Here is a 22857-nt window from a genome sequence, read left to right on the forward strand (position 1 = left end):
TAAACAATCCTGTATATGAAATATTACTGTGCGCCAGCTTCATGGACACTGCTTAAAGTCGCCCTAATCCCTGGCTTATAGAGGGGGCCTTAATAGTGGAGGGCATAGACACACTTACTACACAAGACCTGGAGATGCTTCTGCTTTAGTACAGAGACTTAAATTAGGCCCCGCCTCCTTTTCCCAGGCCAAATTCACTAATAGGCGCTCACCTCTTCTGAATCCGTCTGGCCGTGTGCCTGACCCTGCGCCCAGCAGTTGTAGATTTGAATCATGATTTAGGCTGGCGTAAACCATAATAAATGAGGCGCAGGAGGAGGCCATGTCTCCTCACCCCTGTGCCCCTCGTGCCCTGGCTATATGGCAGGTGTATGCCAGGGAGAAGAGGCCAATCTGCACCTTCTTCCTAGCATACGCCTCTGGCGCAATGATGATAAATCCCCCCCCCCCCCCCTTTGTGTTCACTTTACATGTAGGATAGTTGAGAGTGCAGTGCCCTTGTGAGAAGTCCCTCCTGGAGGTCTATGGGTGAGGTCTGTGGCCTTCTGGTTACTTTCCTCCCCTGCCGCCTATAATGTTTTGTGCTCCTTGTGGACACTGGAGCAGTTTTGTTTCTCACTAAGCTTTGGTGAAGGAAGGCCATCAATCCCTCACAGGAGGCTTCTGGCCCAGGAGAAGACGGGATTTGTGGGGCCATCTCTTTCAGGGGTGGGCTCTGATAGGGCTCTCTTCTGTGCACTTTGGTGATCGGGCTCAGACTCTCAGCAGGGGTTATATAAAGCGCTTACTTCCCGTACAATTATAATCACAATACTTTATAGGACCATAGCCATGTATATAACTTCCAGCTGTGACATAACAGGTTGGGAGATACACCCGAAATATCTGTCCAGTCCATTGAAAATTCAGGTCATGGGGCCTAGCGGGTGACTATTCACCTACATCTATGAAGTCGAGTTACCCACTATACATAATGACAGGCAGCTCACAGCTCAATTTACAACCCAAGTGATGGAGCCATTGACAGTGGCAGAATAATCTGTACAAAAACCCTCGGAGACTGATGTGGAATCACTGATTCATTTCGCATTTTATTCAATAAAAACAAAGTCCCTTTAATATGTGTGAGGACGGATTAAAGTAGAAGAGGAGGAGTAGGGATGGAATCATGGTCTCACGCGGTCTCCTGTGTTGAATCTGCGCAGTATGAAGAGATGTCCGCTTCCATCCATCATTGTTTAACATCAACTGCAAGAGAAAGACCAAGAGGATGAGACATCAAGCCGTAAAAATGACCAAAACACCATCACCAAAATAGCATATTATGGGTTCATTGTTTGAAAAGGGAATGATGGGAGAAGAGGGGACTGCTTTGAGGCAAGGATACAGATAGGATTCTTCCCACTGGGGTTGGAGCAGCGCAGACAGCCACCAATACCCCCTATCCTTCCTCTGTATATAAGTGTGTACCATGGAGGCTGCACCTGTATCAGTAGCAACTGAGCAGGGATAATGGCTATCTCAGGTCGGTCAAACACATCCTGTCGATACTGGTGGAACAGGCTTTTGGCCACCGTTCATACACATGTTTAAAAGCAGGGATCAGGTGACATGCCAACTGCTCGTGGTCTTTAAACATGTTGAAAAAATCACAACTAGCCTGCTGCACCTCACTCTGTATGATAGTAGACCACTGCTAACTTCAATGGGCCACCCTAACAATCTAAGGTTGGTTCAGGCGCCCCTCCGCTGCTCTCCAGCTCACTGTCTCTGTATGTAACCGCACAACCTGTGAGTGGAGAATGAGGGGGAAGTGAGCCCTGAGCTGAAAGGTCATGTAATACAGCCCTTACTATGTCGTGTATGTCTTACGCCACCCTCTTCACTCCAAACGCCCAGTGGACACATTATCAGCCGACATTGCTGTCAGCCTCAGAAGCTTTCAGCCAACAGCTAGTATGGGCAGATTAAGTCGGCAGCCGATGCCTATATGAAGAAAATAGTCTGCAGCTGCTGCCACAACATAGAATTTAAAGTGACAGTACCACCAGGCCCAGGCTGAAGCACTGGAGGCGGCCGACCCACCCTTAGTGGGAGGAAACCCCAGCCCCTCTATGATGGGGTTCCATTGATTCTAATGGAGTCACGTCATGGAGGGGCTGGAGTTTCTTCCCACTGGGGGCGAGCGGCCGCCTCCAGTGCTTCAGCCTGGGCCTGGTGGTACAGTCACTTTAAGCTTGTGACTATGGAGTGGCAACAATACTTTTTTTTTTTTTTTTTTGTATTTTTACTTGTGAGCCAAATAAAGACTTGAAGATCCTCCTATGTGCTTGTAAAGGGACTGTCTAGAGCTGCTGGACTCCACAAACAATCTTACAGTATCTAAGGTTATTAGAACACATAAAGAGTGGAAATAATTTTCTAGTAATATTTACAATAAAAATGACACCTATTGGATATATTCTTTCCAGTCACATTCCCATAAATCACATGTGAACCTGTCCTTTTTTTTGGGTGGCATCCCTGGTTGTCACTATTGTCACACACCCTAACTGAGGACTAATATTAGCTGTGGGATCTAATAGATATAAAAATGTTTCCATTATCTAGACCAGAGAACAGCAGAGATGATTCTTACGTAAGCAAAAGACCATGGCCAGCCAGTAATCCCCCAGGGGTTTCCTTAACTGCAAAAACAGAAAAAAAATTTCATTCAATGAGAAAACAAAAAATGACCTTTCTGTCCACTCTCCACCTAGAGCCACATCCATCATTTACTGGCAACTAATTGTCTATTAGAGTATATCACCATCACTATGATCAACTACCAAACCCAAGGAATGGCACAGATCGTGTGGTATAATAACCCTAACAAGATGTGGCGGTCATCCCAGGAGTTGGTGACAAACTGAGTTTCAATTCTCTCTTGTAATAGATTATTAATTTTGGTTAAGACTATAGAGAACAGCGCGGGGTCTACATGGAGCGGGTGTCAGACCCATGGCCATCTCTCAGATAATTACAGAACTCTCCCCAATTGTCATTGTGACAGTGGAGCTGTCATCTTCCGCCCTGCTTGTCTTGTCCACTCAAATCTTTTCATTCAGAATTTGTCTACAAAATGATACGTTACCAGGGCTTTTATCTCCTCATCGCTTGCAGTGACGACAGAATCCGACTTCTTATAGCTAGGAAATAATTTATTGTACCAAATTAATCTTAATGTTCTGCGCTCCGTATATTGTTATAGAACTAAAATATTCAGTACTTACAAATCAATTTTGATATGGATTGTTACAGTGTCAAAGGGCTTGATGTCCCGCTTTCTCCTTTTTGACCTAATAAATTATATAAAAGATTAAAGTTGATGTTCTAGACATAGGTCATCAGGTACGATTCTACTTCTTGTTTTTGACTGAGCCAGTCCTCATGGCATCAATAGGCGTTTTTGGGTGAATTCTTCTTCAGGGAACAATGGTCACTTAGTCTATGCCCTGAGCATTTATTTTCTTTGCAGTTGTTTTAATAACTCTGGATGATCGGTCTAATTTAGAGGGTGTTAAATAGTAAGAGTACATTGTGTCTGTTCAGGTCCACAAACCAACCATAGTCAGCCTGGCAATCCATTCATCCTGGTTTCTCAATATAAACGCGAGCTATGGCTCTTAATTGTGTGTCTATCGATTTGAGCCACAGAACTGTGTGTTGAATTTCCAGTAGATCATACTCACATGGGTCTTGAGTCAACAGACTCTGAGAGTTTTCCTGTATTCACATCAACTGTAAAGGAAAAAACAGCCGAATAGTCTTTATCACCACCTTCGGTTCCTAAGTATGAAGCATTGGGTAGCACAGACCTGTGGGTACAAAAATCTCATACTAAGATATTGTATAGAGCCCTGGAGTAAACTAGTGCGTCATAGCTCCCCCATATACCATGTACTCCCTAATAATAGAACACTCCCTTGATGACTAGAATTGATCTCTGTATTATCCGCATTTGCAAACTATATGAAATTGCTGACTGATCGACAAACTATGAGCAATGATTTTTTGACATGTTGAAAGATAACGTTAAACGACTTATCCCCCGTTGTTTGATTGCTAGGTGTTCTATCATGGGCAGATAATTTCTCCATGTAATAGGGCCCTTAGTCTCTTGCTCACTTTCGCATTCTCTCGCTTACTCTTGCTCTCTTGATACCTTGTTCTCTTTTGCTCACTGTCTCTAAGGGCCCTATTACATAGAGCAATTATCTACCAAATCAGGCTGATTTAGGCAGAAATCGTTCTGCATAATAAAGACCACGATTGGCCGAAGAGAGGACCATTTGCTGATTGTTATCTTTTAGTTAGCCTAAAAATCATTGGCCGCCTGCGGTGCATCACTGCAGGTGATAGTTTATACTTACCTGAGCGTGCTTCCCCAGTGTCCTGCTGCCTTCTCCCTGCATTCCCTGCTAGCCGGTGCTGACTCTTATGGCCCTATCTCTTAAGCGACAGGCCACTCAGCCAATCACTAGCCTTGTCGGTCCCACCTCGGACATTGATTACCTGAGTGGCCTGTCACTGAAGACACAGGGGCAGAAGTAGTAACAGTGCAATGTCATTCTGTCTAATACTCTACTGTGATGTCCTGAACTTTTGTGAAATAAATACAGAGTTATCAACCATCTCAGTTTGACTTACTGTCTTTGTGCAGAATCTATACCCGCTTGCTCTTGTGCTATGTCTTCTCCTTGCTCTTCTGCCGTATCTTCTCCTTCTTGGTCTTGTTCAGTATCAAAACCTAGTTGTTCTTGTAAATCTTCTAGAGTTTGTTTGAATTCATCTAAATCTACACTTCCTAGCAGTTGTTGAATATCTACATCCTGCAGTAATCCACTATCTGCAGCTTCCGTCTGTACTCCAACGTCCACTCCTTGCTGAGGTCCAATATCTGCAGCTTCTGTCTGTACTCCAACGTCCACTCCTTGCTGAAGTCCACTATCTGCAGATTCCGTCTGTACTCCAACGTCCACTCCTTGCTGAAGTCCACTATCTGCAGATTCCGTCTGTACTCCAACGTCCACTCCTTGCTGAGGCCCAATATCCCCATCTTGAAGCTGCTGTCCAATATCTATGCTTCCTTGCTGAGGCCCAATATCCCCATCTTGTAGCTGCTGTCCAATATCTATGCTTCCTTGCTGCTCTTCATCATTATCACTTCTGTATTGGTCTTCACCTTGTGCTATGATATCTACACTTCCTTGATATGCCATACTGATTTCTATTCGTCCTGGCTTCGGAGACTTATCCAGGACATTGGTTGAGCAGTCGTCTTTTTTTTGTTGCCATAATCTTAATCTGTAAAACATGATGGAAGAGAAAGAGATCAGACCGCAACATTCCCAGAATTGTATCTTGTCAGTTCCCCTCCTTAGCAAGTAAGGCTTAGCTATACATCCTCATCGGAGACTCTGTTCACTGCAGATTTTGTTCAGCAGCTGTAGATAATATTGTATTGCCCCCCAAAAGTTATACAAATCACCAATATACTTATTACGGGAAATGCACATAAAAGCCCAGATTTATGAAAGGGTGTAAAATTTAGACTAGTGCAAACTGCCCACAGCAACCAATCACAGCTCAGCCTTCAGCTCTGGTAAAATGTTATTGGTTGCTGTGGCCAGTTTGCACCAGTCTGAATTTTACACCCTTTGATAAATCACCGCCAAAGTGTTTTTTTCCTGCACTTACTACTGCATCAAGGCTTCAGTTCCTGGATAACATGGTGATGTCACTTCCTGGATTACACGGGGACGTCACGACTCCCAGAGCTGTGTGTGCTGTGGCTGCTGGAGAGGATGATGGCAGAGGGATGCTCAGTGTCCAGAGCTCTGGGAGTTGTGACATCACCATGTTATCCAGGAAGTGACATCACCATGATATCCAGGAAGTGACGACATTGTGATATTCAGGAAGTGACGACATTGTGATATTCAGGAAGTGACATCACCATGTTATCCAGGAAGTGACATCACCATGTTATCCAGGAAGTGACATCACCATGTTATCCAGGAAGTGACATCACCATGTTATCCAGGAAGTGAAGCCTTGATGCAGTAGTAAGTGCACTTTATAAGCATTTCCCGTAATAAGTGTATATTGGTGATTTGTATAAGTTTTTGTCCTGACGCGTTGAGTATAGACTTCACACCTACTTTAATTTCTGCCCATTTTCAGTGTTTACAGTGTTCTGGTCCACGGAGCCTAGAAAGACTTCTATGACTTCATTTGCACATGGGCCTATAAAAGAAGATAAAACAAGGTAAACATAATCAGTAAAGCTGATAAGATAAACAATGTCCGGACTGATTGGAAAAACAACTAGATTTGCCTCTCCAGGAAATTACGTAGTGCTTAAAAAGAGTGCCCCTTTAACAGTGACTTCCCTTTAAGAGAAACTTTAACCCTGGGTGCCATCCCTTTAAAAGCCACTTGGGACCCGTCCCTTTAAGAGCGACATGCGTCCTGTCCCTTTAAGAGTGACTTGGGCCCCTTTAAGAGCGGCTCTGCTACTTATAATGGTAAAGATCATTGCTCGGTTACCATGACAATCTTACTCATGTCAGTGAGACAAAATCGTTAAGACCTTCCATCTTCTACATCTTCTATTGGCCAATAGTGGACATGTGACTGTGTGGATGTTGTGATACATGCCTGACAAGACCTTAGAGTTCCTATTGGCTGCTATATTTCAGCTATTTGCATATGTGCTGTGATTGGCTGTCATTGTTTAGAGTGTGGCCATTATTTCCAGGGCTGTATTACGTGCAGAAAAATGGCTGGAAGAAGATTGATTACAATATGGGGATTTTCAAGCACTAAAATTAGCGAGTCCAGCTGGTGATCTCTGGTGTATAGGGCTTCCTGGCTGGTGACCTTTGGTGTATAGGGCTTCCTGGCTGGTGACCTTTGGTGTATAAGGCTTCCTGGCTGGTGACCTTTGGTGTATAGGGCTTCCTGGCTGGTGATCTCTGGTGTATAGGGCTTCCTGGCTGGTGACCTTTGGTGTATAGGGCTTCCTGGCTGGTGACCTTTGGTGTATAAGGCTTCCTGGCTGGTGACCTTTGGTGTATAAGGCTTCCTGGCTGGTGACCTTTGGTGTATAGGGCTTCCTGGCTGGTGATCTCTGGTGTATAGGGCTTCCTGGCTGGTGACCTTTGGTGTATAGGGCTTCCTGGCTGGTGACCTTTGGTGTATAAGGCTTCCTGGCTGGTGACCTTTGGTGTATAGGGCTTCCTGGCTGGTGACCTTTGGTGTATAGGGCTTCCTGGCTGGTGATCTCTGGTGTATAGGGCTTCCTGGCTGGTGATCTCTGGTGTATAGGGCTTCCTGGCTGGTGACCTTTGGTGTATAGGACTTCCTGGCTGGTGACCTTTGGTGTATAGGGCTTCCTGGCTGGTGATCTCTGGTGTATAGGGCTTCCTGGCTGGTGACCTTTGGTGTATAGGGCTTCCTGGCTGGTGATCTCTGGTGTATAGGGCTTCCTGGCTGGTGATCTCTGGTGTATAGGTCTTCCTGGCTGGTGACCTTTGGTGTATAGGTCTTCCTGGCTGGTGACCTTTGGTGTATAGGGCTTCCTGGCTGGTGATCTCTGGTGTATAGGGCTTCCTGGCTGGTGATCTCTGGTGTATAGGGCTTCCTAGCTGGACATGATGGGCTTCATCTTACACATATATACATTGTTCCTGTAGGAATTAGGTGATAGGATTCTGGGTAGGCTCCAGCTCTCTGAACTTGGTAATGCTCTGAAGTCCCGGATATAGTAAATGGCACAGCAGCTGAAGGTCTGTGCTTGAGGGAAATGTCAGGGTCCCATCAGTCAGAAGTCTCAATGTCCGAGTGTGGAAAAAAGTCAAGAGTTTGGCTGACCAACTCCACATGAGGCAGTGTGCATGTTAGTGACCGACCCTGCAGAAATGTGTCGTTATTTAGTTTTAAATGGGTTGTGTGAGATTTCTGGAGAGAGTGAATAGGACTATGCAGAGATGTCACTGGATATTATTAGGATCCCTGGATATTAGGGGTGTTATAACACCTAAGCAGGGTTATAGCCTCTAAGCACAGATATGGGTGACACAATTCCTGTGAGCGGTAGTGGGTTTGTGCAATACAGCTGGTGCTATAGGAATAGCTTGGTCATTTTATGTGCTATACATAGTTGCTGCAATACATATAGTTGCCTTTGGGCCATTCCATCCAAACTGAACCTTTTGTAACACCCGTAACACCTAATTAAAAAAAAATAAAAAATTAACAGCTAATTAAAAAAAATGCAATTTTACCACAAAAGTTATAAATATACATAGTAACATAGTAAATAAGGTTGAAAGAAGACAAGAGTCCATCAGGTTCAACCTAGGGAAATCCTACCGTGTTGATCCAGGGAAGGCAAAAACCCCCATGAGGCAGTCGACAATTGCCCCATCACAGGGAGAAAACTCCCTCCCGACACCAATGGCGACCAGAACAATCCCTGGATTAACGTATCACCGGAAATCTAAGGCCCATAACTTGTAATATTATATTGTTCAAGAAAAGCATCCAGGCCTCCCCTGTACTTATATAATGGACAACATCATGTGGTAGAGAGTTCCACAGTCTTACCGCTCGTACAGTAAAGAACCCGCGTCGATGCTGATGATGAAATCTTCTTTCCTCTAGACGTAGACATCAAGACTCAATGTATATTTATAACTTTAGTGTTTAAATTGCAGTTTTCTAGGTTTACCTAGGTGTTACGAAAGGTTCGGTTTGGATGGAATGGCCCTTATATATTACTTGTGCAATAGATAGTTGCTGCTATTTTTTAATTGGTGCAATATGTATTTGCTGCTATTTCTATAGAATAAATCTTGGTGCAATATATAGTTTCTTCTATTTGTTCTTGGGTGCAGTATACAGCTGCTACTGACTTCATCTTGTGCAATATATAGGTGCTGTTTTGCACATTGGTGTTATACACTCACCGGCCACTTTATTAGGTACACCATGCTAGTAACGGGTTGGACCCCTTTTGCCTTCAGAACTGCCTCAATTCTTGGTGGCATAGATACAACAAGGTTGGATGGATCCATGCTTTCATGTTGTTGACGCCAAATTCTGACCCTACCATCCGAATGTCGCAGCAGAAATCGAGACTCATCAGACCAGGCAACGTTTTTCCAATCTTCTACTGTCCAATTTCGATGAGCTTGTGCAAATTGTAGCCTCAGTTTCCTGTTCTTAGCTGAGCGGAGTGGCCCCCGGTGTGGTCTTCTGCTGCTGTAGCCCATCTGCCTCAGAGTTGGCCGTACTGTGCGTTCAGAGATGCTCTTCGGCCTACCTTGGGTGTAACGGTTGGCTATTTGAGTCACTGTTGCCTTTCTATCAGCTGGAACCAGTCTGCCCATTCTCCTCTGACCTCTGGCATCAACAAGGCATTTCCGCCCACAGAACTGCCGCTCACTGGATGGTTTTTCTTTTTCGGACCATTCTCTGTAAACCCTAGAGATGGTTGTGCGTGAAAATCCCAGTAGATCAGCAGTTTCTGAAATACTCAGACCAGCCCTTCTGGCACCAACAACCATGCCACGTTCAAAGGCCTCAAATCACCTTTCTTCCCCATACTGATGCTCGGTTTGAACTGCAGGAGATTGTCTTGACCATGTCTACAACAAACTAACAAGGGCCGAAAGCCCAAATCTCATCCAGTAGTACCTTCCACTAAAGTAAAACGTAGCTTTTATTGGCTCTCTTATTAAAATGTAACCAAAGTAGTTGTTGTGACACATAAAAACCCACTGCTACTAGTAGTCATCAAAGTATTCACTTCATGATACACAAAGTGTTCGTAGCTGCAGACTACTCACTATCTCAATGTAATAACTATCTAACTAAACTAATAGTGCAGTGAAATTAAAATACAGACGCAAGCCCCTCAACTAGTTTCACCCATACATGGGCTTCATCAGGAGGAGGGCGTATAAGGAGGCGGTGCCCATCTAGGGTCTTATTTGTAGCACTCCCCATTTACATCATCTCTGGGCGACCTCTTTCATCCAATAGGATAACATTTACTGCCAGTGACAAATCAAATGTCGCCACATCAGACGCCACATTGGCGCCAAAAAAGTACGGTCCAGCCCCTCCGGCGCTCAGTTATATTGTAATACACCTAGGACCAATCCATTCAGCCCCTCAGAACTTACCCCATCCAGATTAGAGATCACTTCCGGGTACGTCATCCGACGACGTCACGTTTCCCCGTCACATGTACTCGGACGGCCAGTCACATGATCACTTGTCACGTGATCGAGTCACATGATCACCTGTCACGTGACCGAGTCACATGCTCGCTAGTCCTCACAGACAGGGTCACATGATCGCTGTTTGTAAACAGTATTGTAAGTAGATGCGTATATCACCCAATCCCTTTGCGGTCACATGATTCTTTACTACATAGACAACAGTTATCTAGCAATAGGTCAGCGACAAAACAATTAGCTTATTATATAATCGCCGTTATAAACAATAGTAAAGTAGCATACTCTGTCATTATCAACTGGTCCTCCATCCATATCTCATATACTATAGCCTAATAAAGACTCATATATATATATATATATATATATATATATATATATATATAACAGATATATAATTATGTAAATTAGATATAGTCATCGGATGGGAGTAATCGATATATAACAGTAAGTGTAGTCATCGCATGGCATAGATGGTGATTATTAATGCACTTATCAAATGGTAGTTATAATCATCAGGTTGCCTAGATGGTGATTATTAATACACTTATCAGGTAGTAAGTATAGTCATCGGATTACCTGAGTGGTAATAAACAGAACACTCATCGGATGGTAAGTATAATTGTCAAATGGCATAGATGGTAATTCTCAGTATAGTTTCAGATGGTAAGTATAATCATTGGATGGTATAGATGCAACACACTGACAGAATCTGCCAATGGATTAGAACTATTTTCTATATATTGTAGTCAACAATCCCATAGCCAGATTAAATATGTGTATCAAAAGGCGATATTGTTGTCCTAAAAAACAAACTGGAGCAAAGACGGAGGGGTAAGTATATGATTCTATAAAATATAGTTATCATATACTTAAGGCTGGGCCAATAGGGTCACTACTAATAAAGGGAGTATATAGCACAACAAGATACATAAACTAAAGGAAAGCCGAGAAGGAAAAACCTTCATTGAGTCCTACTGGACTCATACTAGACAGACGGTGTATCCATCTGGCTTCTTCCCTCAACAGTAGTCTATCCAGGCAGCCCTTCCCTGGTCCCAACTTCGGCTGAGCAATTCCAGTAAATTGTATGGCATCACAACGCCCTTCATGAAAGAATCGGACATGTCTAGAGAGTGGGGTATCTTCAGCATTCCGAGTGGTACTAAGATGTTTACCTATTCTCCTTCTAAATTCTTGAATGGTCTTACCCACGTAAATCTTAGGGCAATCGCACTGTGCAACATAAATGACCCCTCTCGTTCTGCAGTTAATAAACTGCCGAATCTGGTAGATTTTAGCATCACTTGGATTTTTAAACTCCTTCATGGTGGGTATGAATTTGCAAAATTGGCATCTCCCACAAGGGTGAGAGCCAGTCAATCGTGATCTCAACCAATTACTTCCACTCTCAGGTTTTGTCCTCTCCTATATGTCACACTTGGTCTAGGGGTAATCACTCCCTGAAGATCTTGATCACCTAACAGGATTCTCCAGTGCCTCCGTAAAATCGACATGATTGTTGATGCATTGGCATCATATGTGCCTATGCATCTTATCAACTTAGGGGCAGGGCTCACTGTACTTGTCCTCTTCTCTTCCAGCAAATTGACTCTATTCTCACTCTGGGCTCGATGGTACGCCCTCTTAAAAGGAAACCGATTAAGAGGGCGTACCATCGAGCCCAGAGTGAGAATAGAGTCAATTTGCTGGAAGAGAAGAGGACAAGTACAGTGAGCCCTGCCCCTAAGTTGATAAGATGCATAGGCACATATGATGCCAATGCATCAACAATCATGTCGATTTTACGGAGGCACTGGAGAATCCTGTTAGGTGATCAAGATCTTCAGGGAGTGATTACCCCTAGACCAAGTGTGACATATAGGAGAGGACAAAACCTGAGAGTGGAAGTAATTGGTTGAGATCACGATTGACTGGCTCTCACCCTTGTGGGAGATGCCAATTTTGCAAATTCATACCCACCATGAAGGAGTTTAAAAATCCAAGTGATGCTAAAATCTACCAGATTCGGCAGTTTATTAACTGCAGAACGAGAGGGGTCATTTATGTTGCACAGTGCGATTGCCCTAAGATTTACGTGGGTAAGACCATTCAAGAATTTAGAAGGAGAATAGGTAAACATCTTAGTACCACTCGGAATGCTGAAGATACCCCACTCTCTAGACATGTCCGATTCTTTCATGAAGGGCGTTGTGATGCCATACAATTCACTGGAATTGCTCAGCCGAAGTTGGGACCACGGAAGGGCTGCCTGGATAGACTACTGTTGAGGGAAGAAGCCAGATGGATACACCGTCTGTCTAGTATGAGTCCAGTAGGACTCAATGAAGGTTTTTCCTTCTCGGCTTTCCTTTAGTTTGTTTATGTATCTTGTTGTGCTATATACTCCCTTTATTAGTAGTGACCCTATTGGCCCAGCCTTAAGTATATGATAACTATATTTTATAGAATCATATACTTACCCCTCCGTCTTTGCTCCAGTTTGTTTTTTAGGACAACAATATCGCCTTTTGATACACATATTTAATCTGGCTATGGGATTGTTGACTACAATATATAGAAAATAGTTCTAATCCATTGGCAGATTCTGTCAGTGTTCTGCATCTATACCATCCAATGATTATACTTACCATCTGAAACTATACTGAGAATTACCATCTATGCCATTTGACAATTATACTTACCATCCGATGAGTGTTCTGTTTATTACCACTCAGGTAATCCGATGACTATACTTACTACCTGATAAGTGTATTAATAATCACCATCTAGGCAACCTGATGATTATAACTACCATTTGATAAGTGCATTAATAATTACCATCTATGCCATGCGATGACTACACTTACTAACTGTTAATTATATCGATTACTCCCATCCGATGACTATATCTAATTTACATAATATATATCTGTTATATATATATATATATATATGAGTCTTTATTAGGCTATAGTATATGAGATATGGATGGAGGACCAGTTGATAATGACAGAGTATGCTACTTTACTATTGTTTATAACGGCGATTATATAATAAGCTAATTGTTTTGTCGCTGACCTATTGCTAGATAACTGTTGTCTATGTAGTAAAGAATCATGTGACCGCAACGGGATTGGGTGATATACACATCTACTTACAATACTGTTTACAAACAGCGATCATGTGACCCTGTCTGTGAGGACTAGCGAGCATGTGACTCGGTCACGTGACAGGTGATCATGTGACTCGATCACGTGACAAGTGATCATGTGACTGGCCGTCCGAGTACATGTGACGGGGAAACGTGACGTCGTCGGATGACGTACCCGGAAGTGATTCTTAATCTGGATGGGGTAAGTTCTGAGGGGCTGAATGGATTGGTCCTAGGTGTATTACAATATAACTGAGCGCCGGAGGGGCTGGACCGTACGTTTTTGGTGCCAATGTGGCGTCTGATGTGGCGACATTTGATTTGTCACTGGCAGTAAATGTTATCCTATTGGATGAAAGAGGTCGCCCAGAGATGATGTAAATGGGGAGTGCTACAAATAAGACCCTAGATGGGCACCGCCTCCTTATACGCCCTCCTCCTGATGAAGCCCATGTATGGGTGAAACTAGTTGAGGGGCTTGCGGCTGTATTTTAATTTCACTGCACTATTAGTTTAGTTAGATAGTTATTACATTGAGATAGTGAGTAGTCTGCAGCTACGACCACTATGGGCCACATGTATCATCCGGCGAACGGATGATTTTTGGCGGAAAGTGCCGATTTGCGTATTATTTTATACGCAAATGGCCGATTTGCAAATAAAATATTCGCAAATCGGCACTTTCCGCCGAGTACGCCAGGGGGCGGAAAGTAGGCGGGAAGTGGGCGGAACGGAGGGCGCGGACTCAGAGTCCGCGCGATTTATCATCCGTTCCGCCCAAATGTACGCCGAAAACCTACTCCAGTCCTCAGCTGGCGTAGGTTTTCGGCGGTGCGCACCGGCGCGCACAGGATTTATGTACAGGCAGTCCGCCTCTACATAAATCCCGGTACCGCCGGAGCTGCGGGGGCATTTTTAAGTCCGGCGTAAAAACCGCCGGACTTAATAAATGCCTCCCTATGTGTATCATGAAGTGAATACTTTGATGACTACTAGTAGCAGTGGGTTTTTATGTGTCACAACAACTACTTTGGTTACATTTTAATAAGAGAGCCAATAAAAGCTACGTCTTACTTTAGTGGAAGGTACTACTGGATGAGATTTGGGCTTTCGGCCCTTGTTAGTTTGTTTCAGATATTGACCATCCAGATTACCTTCTTGTAGGCACTTTAGTTTTTTTGTTCGAGACCGTGTCTACATGCCTAAATGCACTGAGTTGCCGCCATGTGATTGGCTGATTAGAAATTAAGTGGTAACGTGCAGTTGGACAGGTGTACCTAATAAAGTGGCCGGTGAGTGTATATACTACAATAATTGAATAGAACTAATCGTGTGTATTTGTAATAATCGTCCTGACTCCTATCTATCTATATGTTTTTATGGGACTATGGGTTGTTGTGAATTAATAAAAATTAATTTGGAGTTAAAAATTCTTTGTGGATTATTTATGGGGTTATTATAGGAGAATAAGTTGGGTAGGACCCTATATAATGCTTTGGATGTTCTAGGTTAGACATGTCACTGGAGTTGGCTCCAATTCAACCGTAATACAATTATTCCTCCACCTTCATTACATGTGCTCCAGCGTTATCCTCCCAGTTTTATATCATTACCCACCCAGTGTATTAATACATATTATCTGACTCCACCTTGTTTTCTTTACTACCTTCCCAGTACCCACCCAAAGCTTTATACTCCAGTTCTCCATCATTATTCTGTTTGCACATTATACGATTATTCATTTTAGGATATGCCATTAATATTCAATATATGTGGGTTCTACCCATGGGACCTGCACCCATGTAGAGATGAAGGGCTCCCCTGGACCCTCTAACTTGGTTGTAGCTGACAGAGATGCTTGGAAAGCCTAAAGTAGCTGCTGTTTTATAGTTTCTTTAACTTCCATGACTGTCTATGAGAGATTGGAAACCAGCATAGCACCATGAGCTCCTGTGTACACTGGTCTCATATACCTCTATAGGAATAATTTAAACTGTGTACAACAGCCTCTCAATCTGGAGTGGTGAGGTCCACATCTATCGAATGTTTATGCCCTGTGTAAATGTTTAGAAAGGGATATCTTTAAGGCCTCCTTCAGACGTGGTCCTCATATTGCCAATATCAGACCCATTTTAGTCTATGAACAGGGGCGGGACTACCGCCGTAGCGGCTGCTACGGGGCCCCTAGCAACGGGGGCCTGTGGCCTGGGCCCCCGGAGCTTACTGCCTACAACACCCGGTGGCCGAGAGGACCTCCCGGGTGTTCAGTGTTCTGATTGACAGCGCGAGAAGCCATAGGCTTCCCGCCCTGTCAATCACTCTTGTGACCGCAAGCAGCATTTGCTTGCGATCACAAGAGTGTTGCCCCCGACAGATCAGCAGCTTCCAAGCGAAGTCCCGGGCAGCGCCACCACTGAGCTCAGTGTGCGCCGCGGCGGCTGGGACTTCCGGTACAGGAAGTGACGCGCACCCTGTACCGGAAGTCCCAGCCGCCGCGGCGCACACTGAGCTCAGTGGTGGCGCTGCCCGGGACTTCGCTTGGAAGCTGCTGATCTGTCGGGTGCAGATGAAGAGGCCTGCGACCAACGGGGGATCGTGTGGTTAGGTGAGTTGTGAGGTTTTTTATTTTTATTAGAGGGGAATACTGGGGGCTGTGTGTATGTATGTATGTATGTATGTATGTATATATATATATATATAGGGGAGGCACAGCACTGGGGGTTGTATGGAGAGGCACAGCACTGGGGGCTGTATATATGGGGGAGGCACAGCACTGGGGGCTATATATATGGGGGAGGCACAGCACTGGGGGTAATATATATGGGGGAGGGACAACACTGGGGGCTATTGGGGGAGGCTCAACACTGGGGGCTGCATATATGGGGGATGCACAACACTGGGGGCTATATATATATATATACGGGGAGGCACAACACTTGGGGCTATATATATATATGGGGGAGGGACAACACTTGGGGCTATATATATGGGGGAGGGAAAACACTGGGGGCTATATATATGGGGAGGGACAACACTGGGGGCTATATATATGGGGGAGGGAAAACACTGGGGGCTATATATATGGGGGAGGGACAACACTTGGGGCTATATATATGGGGGAGGGAAAACACTGGGGGCTATATATATGGGGAGGGACAACACTGGGGGCCATTTGTAAGGGGAACAACACAGGGGCAATCTATAAGGAGGACGTCACAGAGGAGGCATCTATAAGGGTAACTACACTGCGGGATGTATATAATAGGGCATGCGCAGAGGGGGGGGGTATTTATTTTAGTGGACTAAACAGAGGGGTCATCTACTATAAACACAGAGGGGCTCTCTACTATAGTAGATGCACACAGGGCCATCTATGTGGAGGACTGAACAAGGGACTATCTATAAGGAGTCAGGGCTACCCACTGAAAGAGGGCTTATAGGGGCCAATACAGATGTGCAGTGTGTATAGAGATGAGGATGGTGCCAGAGTGAGGAGCCTAATATGTCTGTCTGGCAGATTCTGTGGATTCGTGGCTCGGAGAAGTTCTCATTATGGCCCAGGACGGATGGAGAAGAAGATGAAAAGGGAAGAACTCCGATCAGAGAAGACGTCCCCTGTGAGTCACTAAATATATTTGCACTGTAATGTATATGTAGTACAGACCCTGTGTAGAGCTGGGTGTGTTGACGGTGTAGTGGTCGGTTGAGGGGGGCCCAATTAAAAGTTTGCTATGGGGCCCAGCCATTTCTAGTTACGCCCCTGTCTATGAACCAATACATATGACTATGGATTCCATAGGACCTGTACTTTTATGGCCCAGGTTAGACTGGTAAACTAATGCATGGTTTATAATTGCCGTCAGCGCACAGATTGTCATCTGCCCACCGTCGTGGAGCCACATACCGCCTTGTATTGAAGGCCTCACATGCAGAAGTCTGGTGCAATGTTTCCGAGGAGATATCAGCACTAATCAGAATAAAGGATGTGACTCCAAGACCACCCATTGGCTATACAGGTTCCCTCCAGTCATCTCCTTCCCCATCATGCTCTATATATGATATTTATTGTTCCTGCACCATCACCTACAGGGCCTTAAAAAGTCTTTATACCCCTTTGCACTTTTCCACATTTTCTCACGTTATTCTCACTAGCTTCAATGTATTTTATGCTGAGTTTGTGTGATCGACAGACACAGAGTAACAAGTAATTGGCTTGTCTTTGTATTTAGCCTCAAGTCAATACTTTGTGGGACCACCTACAAGTCATTTAGGGGCCTGTCTTCACCAGTAGGTCTACCTACAAGTCATTTAGGGGCCTGTCTTCACCAGTAGGTCTACCTACAAGTCATTTAGGGGCCTGTCTTCACCAGTAGGACCACCTACAAGTCATTTAGGGGCCTGTCTTCACCAGTAGGACCACCTACAAGTCATTTAGGGGCCTGTCTTCACCAGTAGGACTACCTACAAGTCGTTTGGGGGCCTGTCTTCACCAGTAGGACCACCTACATGTCGTTTGGGGGCCTGTCTTCACCAGTAGGTCTACCTACAAGTCTTTTGGGGGCCTGTCTTCACCAGTAGGACTACCTACAAGTCTTTTGGGGGCCTGTCTTCACCAGTAGGACTACCTACAAGTCTTTTGGGGGCCTGTCTTCACCAGTAGGACCACCTACAAGTCGTTTGGGGGCCTGTCTTCACCAGTAGGACCACCTACAAGTCGTTTGGGGGCCTGTCTTCACCAGTAGGACCACCTACAAGTCGTTTGGGGGCCTGTCTTCACCAGTAGGAACACCTACAAGTCATTTAGGGGCCTGTCTTCACCAGTAGGACCACCTACATGTCGTTTGGGGGCCTGTCTTCACCAGTAGGACCACCTACAAGTCATTTAGGGGCCTGTCTTCACCAGTAGGACCACCTACAAGTCTTTTGGGGGCCTGTCTTCACCAGTAGGAACACCTACAAGTCTTTTGGGGGCCTGTCTTCACCAGTAGGAACACCTACAAGTCTTTTGGGGACCTGTCTTCACCAGTAGGAACACCTACAAGTCTTTTGGGGGCCTGTCTTCACCAGTAGGACCACCTACAAGTCTTTTGGGGACCTGTCTTCACCAGTAGGACCACCTACAAGTCGTTTGGGGGCCTGTCTTCACCAGTAGGACCACCTACAAGTCGTTTGGGGGCCTGTCTTCACCAGTAGGACCACCTACAAGTCGTTTGGGGGCCTGTCTTCACCAGTAGGAACACCTACAAGTCATTTAGGGGCCTGTCTTCACCAGTAGGACCACCTACATGTCGTTTGGGGGCCTGTCTTCACCAGTAGGACCACCTACAAGTCATTTAGGGGCCTGTCTTCACCAGTAGGACCACCTACAAGTCTTTTGGGGGCCTGTCTTCACCAGTAGGAACACCTACAAGTCTTTTGGGGTGTGTCTTCACCAGCTTTGCCCATTCTTTGAAGAATAGCTGGAGCTCAGTCAGATTAGTGACATCTTAGTAGTGATTCTTAAGGCTTGTCACAGATTTTCAATGGGATTCAGGTCTGGACTGTGACTGGACCATTCTAATACATGAATATGCTGTGATGTAAACCTGGATGTTGAGGGTTGTTGTCCTTCCAGAAGATTTTCTGGAAGGACAACAATCCTCCAGTCCCAAATCTCCAACAGGTTTTCCTCCAGGATTGTATTTAGCTCCGTCCATCTTCACTTCAGCTCTAAGCAGCTTCCCTGTCCCTACTTAAAGGGGTTATCCAGTGCTACAAAACGTTGCCACTTTCCCTCTGTTTTCTCCAGTTTGGGCGGTGTTTTGAAACTCAGTTCCTTTGAAGTAAATGGAGCTTAAAGGGGTTATCCAGCGCTACAAAAACATGGTCACTTTTCCCCCTACTGTTGTCTCCAGTTCAGGTGCGGTTTGCAATTAAACTCCATTTACTTCAATGGAACTGAGTTTCAAAACCCCACCCAAAGTGGAGACAACAGTAGGGGGAAAGTGGCCATGTTTTTGTAGCGTTGGATAACCCCTTTAATTGCAAACCACAGCTGAACTGGAGACAACAGTAGAGGGAAAAGCAGCCATGTTTTTGTAGCGCTGGATAACCCCTTAAGAAAAGCCGCTATATAATGCGGCCCCCGCTATGTTGGAGACAGTGTGTGTTTGGTCTCCCCTAACCAGAGCTCCTTCCACATTTGCTTTGTCCTTGAACTTTTTTGGTGTATCCCTGTTCTGCTTGGTGTGTTCCTAACCTGTCCAGTGTGTCCCTGGCCTGTCTGGTGCAGGCTATAATATCTACTGTAAGAGCATCAGCTCTCTACAATACTGGCGCCAGCTATCTATTGTACGAGCGCCAGCAACAGTATCTACTGTACGAGTTCCAGCTATTTACGGTACATGTTGCATCTATCTACGGTACGAGCTCCAGCTAACTATGGTGCGAGCTCCAGCTATCTACTGTATCAGCGCCAGCTACCGTGTTAAGAAAATAAAACCGTCTCTTAGTTCCTTTTTGGGAGCAAAAAATAATATATGTTTTCAGGAGATGTCTTATTTTTCCATGAAAAATTTACACTTCTTATTGAACAACAACACAAAAATAAAGATTTATTATATGCTGTATAGTAGTTTTCATCACAAACCAGCATAACCCTGGGTTTTGCGTTCGGGGGATGCCTTATTTTAAGCTATCCTGTAATCCTCCACTATGCCTTATTGTCAGAGAATGTCTTTTTTTCAGGGAAACTGTATCAGCTGTACAAGTGTCAGCTCCAGCTATCTACCATTTAAGTGCCAGCTATCTGCTGTAAGAGCGCCAGCTGTCTACTGTACAATCTCTAGCTATAGTACCTACCGTACAAGCTCTAGCTATAGTACCTACCGTACAAGCTCTAGCTATAGTATCTACCGTACAAGCTCTAGCTATAGTATCTACCGTACAAGCTCTAGCTATAGTACCTACCGTACAAGCTCTAGCTATAGCATCTACCGTACAAGCTCTAGCTATAGCATCTACCGTACAAGCTCTAGCTATAGCATCTACCGTACAAGCTCTAGCTATAGCATCTACCGTACAAGCTCTAGCTATAGCATCTACTGTACAAGCTCTAGCTATAGTACCTACCGTACAAGCTCTAGCTATAGTATCTACCGTACAAGCTCTAGCTATAGTATCTACCGTACAAGCTCTAGCTATAGTATCTACCGTACAAGCTCTAGCTATAGTACCTACCGTACAAGCTCTAGCTATAGTATCTAACGTACAAGCTCTAGCTATAGTATCTACCGTACAAGCTCTAGCTATAGTATCTACCGTACAAGCTCTAGCTATAGTACCTACCGTACAAGCTCTAGCTATAGTACCTACCGTACAATCTCTAGCTATAGCATCTACCGTACAAGCTCTAGCTATAGTATCTACCGTACAAGCTCTAGCTATAGTATCTACCGTACAAGCTCTAGCTATAGTACCTACCGTACAAGCTCTAGCTATAGAATCTACTGTACAAGCTCTAGCTATAGTACCTACTGTACAATCTCTAGCTATAGCATCTACCGTACAAGCTCTAGCTATAGCATCTACCGTACAAGCTCTAGCTATAGTATCTACCGTACAAGCTCTAGCTATAGAATCTACTGTACAATCTCTAGCTATAGCATCTACTGTACAATCGCTCTAGCTATAGACAATGAAAGTTATGGAGAGTACATCAGATTTCCCCTAACATCACAGAATACTGGAAGGTTGTAACAATTCCTACCGCCACATATTCACCACATCAGGGTTTATAATAACTGCAACCACCACGTATTCACCGCGGCCGTGATTCTAACAACTGCTAGCACCACATATTCACCACGGCCGTGATTATAGTAACTGCTAGCACCACGTTCACAGGATACTCACATTGCTTCATTTTCTCGATGCCGGAGTCCTGACCACTGATGACTTGGAGGACGACTCCAATGACTGTAACATAATAGAACATTTTCCCCATGTTTCTTGTAGAAAACCTGTGAAGATGAGAATATTGGGATACATTGTATTAGTTTTCTCGTCTTCCTACATAGTTTTTACTCTTTTAAGTGCCTAAATCATCTGTAGGACCTGGCGGTCTTTTACCAACCTTATCTCCACAGTAGGAACCAACACAACATACGATAGAGCAATGGTGCTCCCGTATAGCAGGGTACTATCATATCATATAGTGGGGTACTATCATATCATATAGCGGGGTACTATCATATCATATAGCGGGGTACTATCATATCATATAGCGGGGTACTATCATATCATATAGCGGGGTACTATCATATAGCGGGGTACTATATCATATAGCGGGGTACTATCATATCATATAGCTGGGTACTATCATATCATATAGCGGGGTACTATCATATCATATAGCGGGGTACTATCATATAGCAGGGTACTATCATATCATATAGCGGGGTACTATCATATCATATAGCGGGGTACTATCATATAGTGGGGTACTATCATATCATGTAGCGGGGTACTATCATATAGTGGGGTACTATCATATCATATAGCGGGGTACTATTATATCATATAGCGGGGTACTATCATATAGCGGGGTACTATCATATCATATAGCGGGGTACTATATCATATAGCGGGGTACTATATCATATAGCGGGGTACTATCATATAGCGGGGTACTATATCATATAGCGGGGTACTATCATATCATATAGCTGGGTACTATCATATCATATAGCTGGGTACTATCATATCATATAGCGGGGTACTATCATATCATATAGCGGGGTACTATCATATCATATAGCGGGGTACTATCATATCATATAGCGGGGTACTATCATATAGCGGGGTACTATATCATATAGCGGGGTACTATATCATATAGCGGGGTACTATCATATCATATAGCGGGGTACTATCATACAATCCTAATAGCCACGTGTAGAGACATTGTCATCTTACCTGAATCTCCACAGAAGAAACAATTGCGTCTCGCTTGGTGGAGGTGTCTTGGCCAAGGACAGAGAGAAGTAGAGAAGATATAGAAGACACAGATCTAGGCGGGCCAGCAGCAACAAATAGGTGGAGCATTCTGGGCTGCCATCCAATTCCTGAACGATTGCTGGATAGGGATGTATGGGGTTATAGATGCCCAACCCTGATGCTCCACAAGCCTCTGGCAGATACAGGTTATACACATAGTACACGCAGCAACCATGGACTCCTCCTAGGCTTTTATCCCCATATAGATGGTAAGCATTCTGTACTCTCATTAGCAAATGCTGCATGTAGACTGTCTATCTATCCCCAGTCAAGCGGACCATTGAATGGTCAGTTCTATCAACCAGTATACCTACCACTTATTACCTATAATATGGACACAGTGGTCATTACCCCATCCATGTGAACACCTGAATTCCA

General features: G+C 44.4%; 1 protein-coding gene across 1 annotated transcript; it reads right to left on the bottom strand.

Annotated features, from left to right (window-relative positions):
- Positions 1–1066: 1066 nt before the first annotated feature.
- LOC138798929 (uncharacterized) lies at positions 1067–22591 on the bottom strand. The gene is made up of 9 exons (XM_069979552.1): positions 22399–22591; positions 21337–21443; positions 6204–6288; positions 4690–5346; positions 3732–3857; positions 3273–3338; positions 3134–3188; positions 2639–2687; positions 1067–1248 (listed from the first exon to the last, which is right to left on the bottom strand). Exons 2-9 carry the CDS (start codon positions 21425–21427, stop codon positions 1232–1234), a joined length of 1146 nt encoding a protein of 381 aa, XP_069835653.1. The 5' UTR covers positions 21428–21443; positions 22399–22591; the 3' UTR covers positions 1067–1231.
- Between the last annotated feature and the right edge of the window lie 266 nt (positions 22592–22857).

Source organism: Dendropsophus ebraccatus, chromosome 8 (assembly GCF_027789765.1).
Source record: "Dendropsophus ebraccatus isolate aDenEbr1 chromosome 8, aDenEbr1.pat, whole genome shotgun sequence".
Taxonomy (NCBI): Eukaryota; Metazoa; Chordata; class Amphibia; order Anura; family Hylidae; genus Dendropsophus; species Dendropsophus ebraccatus.